General features: G+C 40.3%; 1 protein-coding gene across 1 annotated transcript; it reads right to left on the bottom strand.

Annotated features, from left to right (window-relative positions):
• Positions 1-301: 301 nt before the first annotated feature.
• On the bottom strand, positions 302-1207 carry LOC117322780 (proline-rich extensin-like protein EPR1). The gene has a single exon (XM_033877720.1). It carries the CDS (start codon positions 1205-1207, stop codon positions 302-304), a length of 906 nt encoding a protein of 301 aa, XP_033733611.1.
• Between the last annotated feature and the right edge of the window lie 14231 nt (positions 1208-15438).

Raw genomic sequence — 15438 nt, 5'->3', positions numbered from 1 at the left:
GTCCTGTTGTCGTTCTAGAAGGACATTGGTCCTGTTGATCTTCTAGGAGGTTGAGACATTGGTCCTGTTGTCCTTCTAGGAGGTTGAGACATTGGTCCTGTTGTCATTCTAGGAGGTTGAGACATTGGTCCTGTTGTCCTTCTAGGAGGTCATTGGTCCTGTTGTCCTTCTAGGAGGTTCAGACATTGGTCCTGTTGTCGTTCTAGGAGGTTGGGACATTGGTCCTGTTGTCTTTCTAGGAGGTTGAGACATTGGTCCTGTTGTCCTTCTAGGAGGTTGGGACATTGGTCCTGTTGTCCTTCTAGGATGTCATTGGTCCTGTTGTCATTCTAGGAGGTTGAGACATTAGTCCTGTTGTCCTTCTAGGAGGTTGGGACATTGGTCCTGTTGTCCTTCTAGGTGGTTGAGACATTGGTCCTGTTGTCCTTCTAGGAGGTTGAGACATTGGTCCTGTTGTCCTAGGAGGTTGAGACATTGGTCCTGTTGTCCTTCTAGGAGGTTGGGACATTGGTCCTGTTGTCCTTCTAGGAGGTTGAGCCATTGGTCCTGTTGTCCTTGTAGGGGGTTGGGACATTGGTCCTGTTGTCCTAGGAGGTCGAGACATTGGTCCTGTTGTCCTTCTAGGAGGTCGAGACATTGGTCCTGTTGTCCTTGTAGGAGGTTGGGACATTGGTCCTGTTGTCCTTCTAGGTGGTTGAGACATTGGTCCTGTTGTCCTTCTAGGAGGTTGAGACATTGGTCCTGTTGTCCTAGGAGGTTGAGACATTGGTCCTGTTGTCCTTCTAGGAGGTTGGGACATTGGTCCTGTTGTCCTTCTAGAAGGTTGAGCCATTGGTCCTGTTGTCCTTGTAGGGGGTTGGGACATTGGTCCTGTTGTCCTAGGAGGTCGAGACATTGGTCCTGTTGTCCTTCTAGGAGGTCGAGACATTGGTCCTGTTGTCCTTGTAGGAGGTTGGGACATTGGTCCTGTTGTCCTTCTAGGTGGTTGAGACATTGGTCCTGTTGTCATTCTAGGAGGTCGAGACATTGGTCCTGTTGTCCTTCTAGGAGGTCGAGACATTGGCCCTGTTGTCCTTCTAGGAGGTTGAGACATTAGTCCTGTTGTCCTTGTAGGGGGTTGGGACATTGGCCCTGTTGTCCTTCTAGGTGGTCGAGACATTGGTCCTGTTGTCCTTCTAGGTGGTTGAGACATTGGTCCTGTTGTCATTCTAGGAGGTCGAGACATTGGTCCTGTTGTCCTTCTAGGAGGTCGAGACATTGGTCCTGTTGTCCTTCTAGGAGGTTGAGACATTGGTCCTGTTGTCCTAGGAGGTTGAGACATTGGTCCTGTTGTCCTTCTAGGAGGTTGGGACATTGGTCCTGTTGTCCTTCTAGGAGGTTGAGCCATTGGTCCTGTTGTCCTTCTAGGAGGTCGAGACATTGGTCCTGTTGTCCTTCTAGGAGGTTGGGACATTGGTCCTGTTGTCCTTCTAGGAGGTCGAGACATTGGTCCTGTTGTCCTTCTAGGAGGTCATTGGTCCTGTTGGTTCATGCCACTAGGTCTACGGAGATTTACAACTGGTCAAAATAGCGTTCATGTAACTTGTGTTCGTGCATTTTGCTTTTGGTAATAAAATATGTTTAGACGTAATAAATCCGTTCTGTAGTTCTGCTTGGCGTATCAGACGTATAACGAAAACAATTAGGGCGATTAGTTTACATCCCCGGATAAACAATACTTAGTGTACGTAACGTGTTTATAATTAGATAGCAACACAGAAAGAAACACAAATAACAAAGGTAGATATTTAAACCAGGGCCTTTCCGGACCTCGAGTCACAATGTACGACACTCGATCATTAAACCAAGGGTGCTTCCGACCTACTCCCCGAAAAGAAAGTTTCGATGTCATGATGAAAAAAACATCCCAACACTATCACTGATTTATGTATAGGGAACGCAATATGGACTAGGTCAATGGAGTCGATCTTTCTGATTAATCAACACAACCGTCCAATAATTGGCTGACAATTATCTTATTATACCTGACGTCTTTACAGCAGTTTAATGTTGGCTAATAAGATAACTCGATTAGAGCGTTTTAATGAGAGGTTTCGCCTCCCAGTGGAACTCTCTAACGTTATGTTCTTCCTCCTTATACACTAATGAAGTATACGCTAGAGAAATTGAACAGGAACAAGTGTCTATACGATCCTGACATATGTAAAACAGACGCTTAACTATTACATGTATGTTATGGCACCTTTGCTCTGAGACATCAGGGAGCTCTCAGACATTTATCAACTGTTCTGACACAAATTTCATTCTAAACCGTAAATATGTAAACTTGAAACAGTGCCTAGTATAATTATTTATATACACAAATAAAAAGATGTGTTTCAAATCGATCCAATTTATTAGCTGGGTTGGCCAATGTTAGCTCGGTTAATGCTCAACATATGGCCCCAGCAGAACGGGCGTTGAGAGCTGGAGAGACAAGTGTTTAAACGTTAACCGTAATCCTGTGGGAAAATTTACTTTTATGCGTACCCATCGCTATACACTGCTAATTCGCACATGCTTTTCACGTGTATGTATTGTTGAATGGTACGTGATTGCTGTTGGGAGTCATATGCGATACGTAAACGACAGACGTTCTGATGGCGAGGTCTAAGAAATGGCTGGGCTTGATCATAGAAAAAAGAGGAAGATTACTGGTTGATTGTATTAGAATAAAATGGCGCCACAACCAAACTAATCATTTCAGTATATTTCCATGCCAAATATTTTCATATAGTTTTCCGGCAAGACAAGCAGGGCGTTAGTAGTACACATGCTGCCCCAAATGTATGATTCGTAAGAGACGACTATTAATCTGGGATCTTATCTTTCTTTTTCTTTCTGAACAATTTTCTTCTTCCTAATGTCTCTCGACATTATCTCACTTTTGGCCTTTAGTTGATCGTACGCCCCGTGAGGTAAGTTTTTGGTCCTGTCCTCTGGCTGAGACATACCATAGTAACTACTGTAATACGGAAGTTGCTAGCCTACTCCTGCATAACATGACTGATTCGCTCGTTGTCAGTGATATGTGACCACGTGGTGGCATGTTCGTTGTCTCTGGCAGCATACTTTAGTGTGGTTGTCCTCGGCAGCATACTTTAGTGTGGTTGTCCTCGGCAGTATACTTTAGTGTGGTTGTCTCCGGCAGCATACTTTAATGTGGTTGTCCTTGGCAGTATACTTTAGTGTGGTTGTCCTCGGCAGCATACTTTAGTGTGGTTGTCCTCGGCAGCATACTTTAGTGTGGTTGTCCTCGGCAGTATACTTTAGTGTGGTTGTCCTCGGCAGTATACTTTAGTGTGGTTGTCCTCGGCATCATACTTTAGTGTGGTTGTCCTCGGCAGCATACTTTAGTGTGGTTGTCCTCGGCAGCATACTTTAGTGTGGTTGTCCTCGGCAGCATACTTTAGTGTGGTTGTCCTCGGCAGCATACTTTAGTGTGGTTGTCCTCGGCAGCATACTTTAGTGTGGTTGTCCTCGGCAGCATACTTTAGTGTGGTTGTCCTCGGCAGTATACTTTAGTGTGGTTGTCTCCGGCAGCATACTTAATGTGGTTGTCCTCGGCATTATACTTTAGTGTGGTTGTCCTCGACCGCATACTTTAGTGTGGTTGTCCTCGGCAGCATACTTTAGTGTGGTTGTCCTCGGCAGCATACTTTAATGTGGTTGTCCTCGGCAGCATACTTTAGTGTGGTTGTCCTCGGCAGCATACTTTAGTGTGGTTGTCCTCGGCAGTATACTTTAGTGTGGTTGTCCTCGGCAGCATACTTTAGTGTGGTTGTCCTCGGCAGTATACTTTAGTGTGGTTGTCTCCGGCAGCATACTTAATGTGGTTGTCCTCGGCATTATACTTTAGTGTGGTTGTCCTCGACCGCATACTTTAGTGTGGTTGTCCTCGGCAGTATACTTCAGTGTGGTTGTCCTCGGCAGTATACTTTAGTGTGGTTGTCCTCGGCAGCATACTTTAGTGTGGTTGTCTCCGGCAACATACTTAATGTGGTTGTCCTCGACAGCATACTTTAGTGTGGTTGTCCTCGGCAGCATACTTTAGTGTGGTTGTCTTCGGCAGTATACTTTAGTGTGGTTGTCCTCAGCAGTATACTTTAGTGTGGTTGTCTCCGGCAGCATACTTAATGTGGTTGTCCTCGGCATTATACTTTAGTGTGGTTGTCCTCGACCGCATACTTTAGTGTGGTTGTCCTCGGCAGTATACTTTAGTGTGGTTGTCTCCGGCAGCATACTTAATGTGGTTGTCCTCGGCATTATACTTTAGTGTGGTTGTCCTCGGCAGTATACTTCAGTGTGGTTGTCCTCGGCAGTATACTTTAGTGTGGTTGTCCTCGGCAGCATACTTTAGTGTGGTTGTCTCCGGCAACATACTTAATGTGGTTGTCCTCGACAGCATACTTTAGTATGGTTGTCCTCGGCAGCATACTTTAGTGTGGTTGTCTTCGGCAGTATACTTTAGTGTGGTTGTCCTCAGCAGTATACTTTAGTGTGGTTGTCTCCGGCAGCATACTTTAGTGTGGTTGTCCTCGGCAGCATACTTTAGTGTGGTTGTCCTCGGCAGCATACTTAAGTGTAGTTGTCCTCGGCAGCATACTTTAGTGTGGTTGTCCTCGGCAGTATACTTTAGTGTGGTTGTCCTCGACAGTATACTTTAGTGTGGTTGTCTCCGGCAGCATACTTTAGTGTGGTTGTCCTCGGCAGTATACTTCAGTGTGGTTGTCCTCGGCAGTATACTTTAGTGTGGTTGTCCTCGGCAGTATACTTTAGTGTGGTTGTCCTCGGCAGCATACTTTAGTGTGGTTGTCCTCGGCAGCATACTTTAGTGTGGTTGTCTCCGGCAGCATACTTTAGTGTGGTTGTCCTCGGCAGTATACTTTAGTGAGGTCGCACTATAAATTTGACGTTAGTTGCGCGCAATCTCAAGGAGGCAAACATGAACACCACCCGTGCTAGCACACAGGGGAGGCCCTCCGTAACTGACCATATCTGTTGATAAGACGTTGAACAATACAACACCACCAAGCATTGCGACAACTTCAAATGTCATATCCTAACATCACAACTGATTGTTTTTTACGAAGAAAAATATTTCAACGCATTCGAAAGACAAGCCATAAATATCCCTTACGTTAATTTTTTTTTTAATTTTCAACACTCAAAAACGATATTGTGTGAGCCATTGGTATTTATGGATGAAGTGTATTTCAGCAAGTGATTACATATGTTACATATATGTTGATTTTCCATGTATAAAATGTGTTTATTTTTCAATTAGTCTACAATGTCCTGTTCACGTCAATTTCTTCATCCTGACCTTTCTTCTCTGTACCAGAAATTTTCAACCGGAAGCGCGTTGAACAGATGAGAGGTAAAAGACTTCTCCGACCGGCCGTGATTTCTGGCACGCCCCTCAAGTAACGCGGAAGAGATGATGCGATGTGTATCGGGGTAGTTGGTGTGCCGTCTGGTCTGACAGTCGAAGACTTATCACCTATCGCTCTTGTCATCTTATCTTTCATCTAACCACCGATCAATTTATCCACTTTTAATTTGATACTACTCACAAGTCGTGATGTTTGTTTCGTCGGTTGTTAATGTTCTGGTCTTGTTTATATCATCGTGGTCGACACGATCACGGTAGATAATTAAATAAAACGTGTTCACGGTATTATGGATAGGGAAATAAATTAATTTGTATCATAAAGTTTTGTTGTCATTTTTATTATAAATTATACAGTTATCAAGAACAGGGACGTCTACAGACATAAGGTTCTGTATATATACGTCCCTGTTACAAACAAATAACATCATTAAGTATTTCCGTGCTTTTATATTTCAAAACCTCACAAACATGAAATTAAAATAATATCATTGTGAATTGAATTTAAATCAATTCTGCATAAATATTATATAAAGGGAATCTTTGTGACACTTCCAATAAAAACGGATAAAAATCAACTAGAATGTATGACCTTTTATTTCGTTTTAGACATCGGCTGAGTTTCTATTTCCTATCGGTCAAAATGTGAACTTCGAGTTATTAAAATGTCATAGATGGCGTAGCTCGGATAAAATATATTGGTATTTATTTAAAAACTCTTAGTTTAAGAACTTCCCTTGAATTTATTTACAAAGTAGTTTCAACTTCTTTATTTGTCGAAACCACAACAAGATGATTGAACAGAAGTTAAAAAATAAAGATTTCTGTAATGTTTTCCATTGAAATATTATGTTGAACATTCTTTAGGTAAAAAAAAAGATCAATTGAGACCTGGGCCCAGTTGTTCAAAATGTGATTAGGCTAATCACATCTTAACAACATTTTTCAAATCCTGATATGATAATTTTTGGTAGAACTATCTTGTCAAAACTGTATGAAATTCTGTAATTCTAAATTCTCTTCCAAATGGCATAATTTAAAGATGATATACTCACAGGTTTCGCAACAAATGAGAAATGAAATGTTCACTAATCAAGTGATTAAGCTAATCACCTTTTGAACAACTGGGTCCTAACGTCGAGCGTCAATCCTGATCATGCACAGTTCGACTGCTATACGAACAATTAGAGCAAACACCTTCCGATTTTCTTGGACTGGACAAATGAGCATACCATACTTAAATATGAGTGAGGTTAGGAACATAACATTTTAATTTAAAATCAAAAGAAAAACAATAACCCGCTAATGTTTATGGAATCTAAAGGCAAAAACATAAACTTGTGTACAAATATGTCGTCAACTAGACTTTAAGTTTCAAGTATTGATTTTTAATTAAAGAGAATTTAGTTATATATTATAAGTATCTTTACCGCGGACTTAGATATACAATTAAACTTGTGTTGGACGTACAAATGTTACCCGGGCCTTACTCATGTGTGAACGTTATCAATTTGTGAACCTCGAATGTGAAAACCCGGACCTTAGAGTAATACGTTCACTTGAAACATCAAGCGAGTATCTAATTTAAAATTAATTTATATTTCTCCTTTTGGTAAAACCAGTTTCTAAGTGGAGAGGGTGAAGTCTGTCTATGGGATGTAAATTAAACGAAAATAAATGTGGTTTCTCGGTCTCAGGAGATTGGTCCACGCGACAACACGTGTTTTCAATCAGAGCCAGTCCGAGACCACAAATCCACTCGGAACGGTCCGAAGGAGATGACACACAGACAGACAACAGCGACGGCAAGTCGGTCGGTCGGGTGACCGTTAATTCTCAGCACGTGGCCGTGTCGTGCGATCTTGTCAAATAGCCCTAAAAGAGACGAATTATTTTATAAGGGGCTGGTAACGAGATAGGCCTGTAAGACCCTTTAGATGTTGCAATCGTAAGTTCCTAGAATGGATATTTAAAAGGGGGTTCATGTTTGTTTCGGGAAGTCAAGTGTCGGAATCCGTGACCGACGTTGATTCTGACAAACCACTGAATTCAGGGAACATTTATTTCTCCACATCAAAATAAACCTTTTACACAATATGTATGTTACCAAGCATGGACTATACTGAGATGTGGTTAGTTCAATGAAACATTAGTGTGTCCATCAATGATGTGTGATGTCCTGTCCATCAAAAGTGTGTGATATCATGTCCATCATTAGTGTGTGATATCATGTCCATCATTAGTGTGTGATGTCATGTCCATCATTAGTGTGTGATGTCGTGTCCATCATTGGTGTGTGATGTCGTGTCCATCATTAGTGTGTGATGTCATGTCCATCATTAGTGTGTGATGTCATGTCCATCATTAGTGTGTGATGTCATGTCCATCAATCGTGTGTGATGTCATGTCCATCAGTAGTGTGTGATGTCATGTCCATCATAAGTGTGTGATGTCATGTCCATCATTAGTGTGTGATGTCATGTCCATCATTAGTGTGTGATGTCATGTCCATCATTAGTGTGTGATGTCATGTCCATCATTAGTGTGTGATGTCATGTCCATCATTAGTGTGTGATGTCATGTCCATCAGTAGTGTGTGATGTCATGTCCATCATTAGTGTGTGATGTCATGTCCATCATTATATTGTGTAATGTCATGTCCATCATTAGTGTGTGATGTCATGTCCATCAATCGTGTGTGATGTCATGTCCATCATTAGTGTGTGATGTCATGTCCATCATTAGTGTGTGATGTCATGTCCATCATTAGTGTGTGATGTCATGTCCATCATTAGTGTGTGATGTCATGTCCATCAATCGTGTGTGATGTCATGTCCATCAGTAGTGTGTGATGTCATGTCCATCATTAGTGTGTGATGTCATGTCCATCATTATATTGTGTAATGTCATGTCCATCATTAGTGTGTGATGTCATGTCCATCATTAGTGTGTGATGTCATGTCCATCAGTAGTGTGTGATGTCATGTCCATCATTAGTGTGTGATGTCATGTCCATCATTAGTGTGTGATGTCATGTCCATCATTAGTGTGTGATGTCATGTCCATCATTAGTGTGTGATGTCATGTCCATCATTAGTGTGTGATGTCATGTCCATCAATAGTGTGTGATGTCATGTCCATCATTAGTGTGTGATGTCATGTCCATCAGTAGTGTGTGATGTCATGTCCATCATTAGTGTGTGATGTCATGTCCATCATTAGTGTGTGATGTCGTGTCCATCATTGGTGTGTGATGTCGTGTCCATCATTAGTGTGTGATGTCATGTCCATCATTGGTGTGTGATGTCGTGTCCATCATTGGTGTGTGATGTCATGTCCATCATTAGTGTGTGATGTCATGTCCATCATTAGTGTGTGATGTCATGTCCATCAGTAGTGTGTGATGTCATGTCCATCAATAGTGTGTGATGTCATGTCCATCATTAGTGTGTGATGTCATGTACATCATTAGTGTGTGATGTCGTGTCCATCATTGGTGTGTGATGTCGTGTCCATCATTAGTGTGTGATGTCATGTCCATCATTAGTGTGTGATGTCATGTCCATCATTAGTGTGTGATGTCATGTCCATCAATCGTGTGTGATGTCATGTCCATCAGTAGTGTGTGATGTCATGTCCATCATAAGTGTGTGATGTCATGTCCATCATTAGTGTGTGATGTCATGTCCATCATTAGTGTGTGATGTCATGTCCATCATTAGTGTGTGATGTCATGTCCATCATTAGTGTGTGATGTCATGTCCATCATTAGTGTGTGATGTCATGTCCATCAGTAGTGTGTGATGTCATGTCCATCATTAGTGTGTGATGTCATGTCCATCATTATATTGTGTAATGTCATGTCCATCATTAGTGTGTGATGTCATGTCCATCAATCGTGTGTGATGTCATGTCCATCATTAGTGTGTGATGTCATGTCCATCATTAGTGTGTGATGTCATGTCCATCATTAGTGTGTGATGTCATGTCCATCATTAGTGTGTGATGTCATGTCCATCAATCGTGTGTGATGTCATGTCCATCAGTAGTGTGTGATGTCATGTCCATCATTAGTGTGTGATGTCATGTCCATCATTATATTGTGTAATGTCATGTCCATCATTAGTGTGTGATGTCATGTCCATCATTAGTGTGTGATGTTATGTCCATCAGTAGTGTGTGATGTCATGTCCATCATTAGTGTGTGATGTCATGTCCATCATTAGTGTGTGATGTCATGTCCATCATTAGTGTGTGATGTCATGTCCATCATTAGTGTGTGATGTCATGTCCATCATTAGTGTGTGATGTCATGTCCATCAATAGTGTGTGATGTCATGTCCATCATTAGTGTGTGATGTCATGTCCATCAGTAGTGTGTGATGTCATGTCCATCATTAGTGTGTGATGTCATGTCCATCATTAGTGTGTGATGTCGTGTCCATCATTGGTGTGTGATGTCGTGTCCATCATTAGTGTGTGATGTCATGTCCATCATTGGTGTGTGATGTCGTGTCCATCATTGGTGTGTGATGTCATGTCCATCATTAGTGTGTGATGTCATGTCCATCATTAGTGTGTGATGTCATGTCCATCAGTAGTGTGTGATGTCATGTCCATCAATAGTGTGTGATGTCATGTCCATCATTAGTGTGTGATGTCATGTACATCATTAGTGTGTGGTGTCATGTCCATCATTAGTGTGTGATGTCATGTCCATTATAAGTTTGTGATGTCATGTCCATCATTAGTGTGTGGTGTCATGTCCATTATAGTGTGTGATGTCATGTCCATTATAAGTGTGTGATGTCATGTCCATCATTAGTGTGTGATGTCATGTCAATCATTAGTGTGTGATGTCATGTCCATCATTAGTGTGTGATGTCACGTCCATCATTAGTGTGTGATGCCATGTCCATTATAAGTGTGTGATGTTATGTCCATCATTAGTGTGTGATGTCATGTCCATCATTAGTGTGTGATGTCATGTCCATCATTAGTGTGTGATGTCATGTCCATCATTAGTGTGTGATGTCATGTCCATCATTAGTGTGTGATGTCATGTCCATCATTAGTGTGTGATGTCGTGTCCATCATTAGTGTGTGATGTCATGTCCATAATTAGGTTTTGATGTCATGTCCATCATTAATAATGTACACAATATTTGAGCATTGAATAGTCCTTAAACGGACTTCATAGTTGTTATAAATGACACAAATTATACCGAAAAAAATTGAGGCAAAACTATGTTTGATACCGCAGAGTTCTGTCGTCGATAACACAGCAGTGTAGCTCTACGCTTAAATTATAAGTGAGTTAAGCTTTAAAAGGTTATATTAATTACCAACAACATGGTCTGGTGACGTCATAGTGGGCAAACTTATGGGTGCCATTTACACTCATTTAAATTGCATTTCATTCTTATAAGTTTCCTTGCAAATGTAAATATTGTTCCGTTCAAACATATTTTATTGTTAGCCCCTTTCTGAGCATTTTTCCGAGTTCATTTCTCTCTATTGCAATATAAAACTAATTTGATATCAATAACACTTATTAGAAGTTTGATGCAACCTACCGCAAACGTTTAGCATCAGGGTTTATATCCTGTTCTCACGAAAATCTTATTCATACACCTGCGAGAATCTTACTTTCTTTCAAACCACATTTTATTACTTTTAAATAACAAAATTCTTCTTCTAAATTTTCTTTTTTTCTATCATTATCCTATCTTACTACAAAACAGTTATATTGTCGGTCATCCGTACTATTTTACAGGGTCAATTGGCATTTATCATAACGTTTTTATTTACAAGTTTTGAGAAGGTTCTCGTATATCAGACTTTACTCTATCCGATACGGCTAAAACCACTAATACTCGATGGAATCCGTTTGATTCCACTTCACGTGCATCCGAGCAGCCATCGAGCATATTGCGCATGCAAGTGGCGCCTCCCCCTCTACGTTAAAGAGTTTATTGGACGTAAAGTGATCAACCTGTGTAGCGTGGGAAAGCGGCTTGACTGTCTTACACAGGCCCGTCCTGCTAGTAACCATTCCTGTAATCAGATAGCCCACCCCCTTTTTAACAAGCGTCTTATGACAATGTTGGTAGCGGGCGATTTGAAGCTGATGACTTCCAGATTGAAAGTGTTTAGTCGAACGCACCCCTGTTGTTCGGAACACTTCGCCGTCAACGTTATCCAATCCGTGTGATAGGTATTAATGTGTAAGTTGCTTTTTCGGAACTAAATATTATGAGCCAGACGTTACTGGTACTTTGGGAACTAGTTGGGCCGGTGGGTGCACGGTGTTCACTAATGGACATATAACGACACAATATCCCATTCTCCTCGTGGGGTGACAACATGTTGGACACATCAGTCAGTGTGTGTTCATGGCAGAGGACAAATTGTTTCCATACCGTCTACGTCCTTCCCACACTTTCAGATTTCCTTTTGCAGATTTACGCAACCACAATTGCGTCTTATGATTCTTCATGTATCTCGATCTGTTTCTGATTAGACACGTGACTCCACACAGACAGGTGTACTATCGCCTGTAACTGATCACAGACACGTGACTCCGCACAGACAGGTGTACTATCGCCTGTAACTGATCATAGACACGTGACTCCACACAGACAGGTGTACTATCGCCTGTAACTGATCACAGACAGGTTACTCCGCACATACAGGTGTACTATCGCCTGTAACTGATCATAGACACGTGACTCCACACAGACAGGTGTACTATCGCCTGTAACTGATCATAGACACGTGACTCCACACAGACAGGTGTACTATCGCCTGTAACTGATCACAGACACGTGACTCCACACAGACAGGTGTACTATCGCCTGTAACTGATCACAGACACGTGACTCCGCACAGACAGGTGTACTATCGCCTGTAACTGATCACAGACACAAGGTCTATCCGATAAAATTAACTGATGACGTTTGTGTAAAACCTAAAAGAAGTACATGCTGCTGGTGAAGGGTGTCGTTCTATTTTTTTTATTATTTTTTTTTATTGTACATTCGCTAGTCTGTATTATATCAATCTAATATGCTGTCCTGTTATATATATATATATACGTACCCGTATCAATGGACATAGCTAGATCAACGATTATGTGTAAATGATATTTGAGTTAAACATTACCCACTGATATGTTCCTGTGTTAAGGTATATTGATGTGTTGTGGAGATTATATTTGTAATGTGTATGAAACTAGGCCTATGAACGAATGAATATTTAAATCAGTTTACAGCAAAATAAAACTAATGAGATACTGATAGTGGAATCTATCATATTGGACACGGTTCATGGCTAGATAAGTTCCCTTGTGTATTTGTATGATGGTGATAGAGAAAAACCAGGTTAAAATATAAACTGACATTTCTGGTATTTTTACCGATCACCTAATTTTGCTTGAACCCGAATTTTATTTATTGTTTAGTGTTACTGGAAACTGCAACGAAAGAGATGTATTTATTATTGATCTAGACAAGGAGGAATTGACTTGGTAGGCATTGATTTTTTTTCGTAAAAATGTTATAAAACATTGAAAGAAAATCATAAAAATAAAGGTATGAATTTTTCAAGGATGAGATTTTAATTATAGATCATAGTCTTTGTAGTTCAGATGTTCATTTTATGGTACTAGCTATAAAACACTGTTATTGCGGAGACAGGTCTTTTTAAAGTTAATCTACCTTTTACCGTCGTCAACCTAATTAGCGCAATATAGACGCAGAGTTGAAGGGAATCTATCAACGACACGGGTTCTTTAGGCCTTTTGCTCAAAACAGCGCAGTGTACATGGCTTGTATGCGTGATACGGAGTTTGGATAATCGATTATCGTCCTATCAACAATCTGGTCATTTACTTGGATGAAATAGGATGAAGGCTTTCCTTGTAGTAGTTGGTGGCTACATCACTGTTCAAGTTCTTTATTGACTTTGAGTCTTCCGACTCATCAGTATCATATACATACATACTATACAAATTTTACATAACATTGACAACATCAGACAAAACACACAATAAAACATAAATTCGTGCCAGAGACAATATACTCGGAGAGCATAACTATGTTAAAGAAGCTGTTTTGACATTTGCCACTGAACAACATACGAGTGATTTGCCCAGGGACACGATTACGTCAGCACAGAATGGCCCGTGATCTCGGCCTTCTACAGCCTCCTAACTACCGTCGGACTAGCTAACCATGTCAGCATCGTATGTATTTTATCTTAAAAACACATATCATGAAATCAATCTGACACCATTATTACAACCCTATAGGTCAGCTTGCCTGTTTTATAGTACCTGTGTAGAAATATTTGACAGTGCACGAGAAACACCAGACCGTGTACGTTTACTAGTGTTATTACGGTATCGATATCTGATCCTGGCTCTGACACACTCAATGTTCATCATGAAATATTTAAATTCCAATAAACTGAAAACAATGCCGTCAACATTTTTGGCATTAATTCATCAAAATGATACCAGACAAACATTTTTTGAATTTAATTTTCATCGTATCACTATAGATAGCTGTAGTACAATACGTTTTTATAGATTTATCACAGATGGTAAATGATACCCAGTAGCATGCGTTGATAAAATTATCCACGTAGATGTTTCATTGTCACAAATTCATCGGAAACAACATTCGGATCACGTTGTTTAATTCTAATCTGGTAAAATAAATTAAGGACGAACATCAAAAGTGCCTGGTCCAGCATGGCCTCTGGCATCACACTGGGGTATTGGAATGAAAATACAAATATGTATTGTCTATAGATATTGAAACTGACGTTATTGATTTACTATAGAGGAGAAGTTGTTTACAAAATTTGTGTTTATAAGTAACCATGGCGTCACGTACGTGGAAGTATGACCATGTATGTCGCCCATATCAACGTTTAAATCAAGACCCGAACCAATCTACGTATCAAAATATGACAACATGTACTGGTACATCATTGTAAGCCCGACATCTGAATCATTTATATATTGCTAATTGATTAACCTTTAATTTAAACTCTAGGGACGAGAAAGTCAATTTGCTTCACGCTGATACTATATATAGTGTTACAGTTAAAGAATTCTTTCCCTTTAATATAAAGAATCCCGAGCTTCCTGTTGTGTGGACTCCCTAGGGATCTAGCATAAGTACATATATATATGGAATAGTGATAGATACCATCACCATGTAGATAGTTGTAATGAGAACAAACGTGTAGGGAATTACAAACAGCGAGTCTATTGTTTTAATATAAATATTGTAGTACACCAGATGGAAGTACTCGTCAATTTTGTGTTAATTTTCATAAATTTCCCATATCCACCTAGATTGGCTATGTTCCACTCGACATGTCGAATGGTGGTATAAATGTTTATAGGGTAGAATGGAATGTCAACGTTTATAATTACGTGTACAATGTAAACAGCATCACGTAGAATTGTCATAGGGGGGTTCTCTCCGTCGAACCAACAGACCAAACAACTAGGCAAAGTAATTCCAAGTGGATCCGGAATTGTCGAGGCGGTGACGAGGTGGCTTATCTTATGTCTAAGGTTGACAATAAAATACGTTTATGTTTTGTACTGGGCTTGTGATGACGTAGTTTAGTTGAAAAAAAATGCTGAACACATGTCACAATGCAAATTCCATTATATTCTCAAAACCATGGACGTACATACATCTATCTTTGCACAGTGGCATGTCCAGTCTTATATAAAAAATAGCCAGAAATACGCATATATATAGACCTTTATATATAGGTACAAGAAAACAGATGTGGAACGTGCCATCACATATTACAGGGCGATCCATCGAATTAAAAATTTGATAAGATTGGAAGGTTAAAAAGAACAGTAACTGTAAATAAAAAACGTTATTTACCTCTTTGTTTGTCCTAAATGTGAACGTTTTTTTTATATCGGGCAAACTGAAAACCTCCGCAAACGCGTAACATTGCATCGTGAACAA

Source organism: Pecten maximus, chromosome 3, assembly GCF_902652985.1.
Source record: "Pecten maximus chromosome 3, xPecMax1.1, whole genome shotgun sequence".
Taxonomy (NCBI): Eukaryota; Metazoa; Mollusca; class Bivalvia; order Pectinida; family Pectinidae; genus Pecten; species Pecten maximus.
This window is presented reverse-complemented; position numbering and strand designations above follow the sequence as displayed.